This window comes from Pteropus vampyrus, unplaced genomic scaffold, assembly GCF_000151845.1.
Source record: "Pteropus vampyrus isolate Shadow unplaced genomic scaffold, Pvam_2.0 Scaffold412, whole genome shotgun sequence".
In the NCBI taxonomy this organism is placed as follows: Eukaryota; Metazoa; Chordata; class Mammalia; order Chiroptera; family Pteropodidae; genus Pteropus; species Pteropus vampyrus.
The window spans coordinates 244,408-245,794 of NW_011889193.1; the positions used below are offsets into that span (position 1 = coordinate 244,408).

Here is a 1,387-nt window from a genome sequence, read left to right on the forward strand (position 1 = left end):
CGTTTTCTCTGGCTGAAAGGAACCTCTTAAGTACCAAGGGCACGTTTTCTTGCCTGGGCCGTCGGCAGTGGCCGAGTAGACGAGGGGGAGAGAAGCGTGGCTCGGTGGCCGCGCGGGACGCCGGACGCCAGCGTGGGGACACGCTGTGCCCCTTACCGTGCGCCTGTGAGACCTCGGGGTGCCGTTCGCGTTCCTTCGGGAGTCTCTACCCAGGAGCCGTGACCTGAGCCCAGCGGGCCTCCCGGGCCGCGGCTTCTGTCCGTGGGTGACCCAAACCCAACGAGACCCCTTCACCGTGACAGCGGGTTTACCACAGTTAGATTTCGGATTTACGGCGATTTTCCTAACAATTTTCTAACGCAAAAGAAAATATATTTAAAAAATCTCAGCGAAACACGTTTTAAGGTTGATCGATGCCATAATTATTTTAGAGGGATTCAGTCTAATGAAACGTTAGTACCAGAAAATAACTTTTAAAGTTTCTCTAACGGATTATGACTTTAACAGTAATTAAAAAATATTGTTTACAGTTGAAACAGTATGCTTAAATTAAGCCTCCGTGAGCTTTTCCCCTCGATTTCCTAAGCAAATCAGCTATTTCGACAAACAGTGTAAGCGTTCACCGTACAGCGTGTATGATCAAGAAACGCTTCCCGTAAAACCAGAAACGGGCAGAGAATGAGCCAGGATGCTTTTCCGTGCCAGCGCAAGTAGGAAATGTGCGAACACGTAACGAACGCTGCTCTCTCTCCCCCACTCTCCTTCCCGTAGGACTACGCGACAGCCCACGAGGACCCCCAGCTGTCCTTGGAGCTGAACAGAAACCAGCCGATAGCTATGCTCTACAAAGGTCTAACTTTCTTCCACAGAGGACTCTTGAAGGTGAACGTGCCGTGCCTTTCGCATTCCGTCGAATGGTCCTGCCTGTACTGTGTGGGCGGGAAAAACTTAGTAGAATTCCGTTTGGCGTGTCTTAAAACGATGTCTCGAGTGTATCGAATCGGTTTATTTCAGAAGGTCGTCCGCATCGGCATATTTGCCGAGCTCCCGTTCAGCCCAGAGGGGCGAGGAGAGAGGCTGGGAAGGGGGCGTCAGGCTTTACACCCACCCAGGGTAGTTCCAGAGCTTTCCACACACACATAACTCATCGACGGTAAACATGCTAAAGAGAGTAACGTAAACAAGGTGCTTTGGCAGAGAAGACGAGAAAGATTCATTTAAACCGCAGAGTTAGAGACGCTCCAGGGAGCCGGCGGGCTTTGTCTTCGTCTTGGACCTTGAAGGCGGGGGAGGCCTGGCGGGGGAGGAGCCGTGTCTCCGGGAGAGAAGGGGGCGTGAGCGGGACGTGAGCGGTGACAGCAGCGTGGCAGACGGCCGGGAGCGGGCA

The 1,387-nt window shown here is 52.9% G+C and overlaps 1 protein-coding gene across 1 annotated transcript in view; it reads left to right on the plus strand.

Annotated features, from left to right (window-relative positions):
• The window catches only part of TTC13 (tetratricopeptide repeat domain 13), a 63,834-nt gene that overhangs the window by 12,186 nt on the left and 50,261 nt on the right, over nucleotides 1–1,387 (plus strand). The window contains exon 6 of the mRNA XM_023523785.1: nucleotides 772–882. Within this exon, the coding sequence (XP_023379553.1) occupies nucleotides 772–882 (111 nt within the window). The remainder of the gene's footprint in view (nucleotides 1–771; nucleotides 883–1,387) is intronic.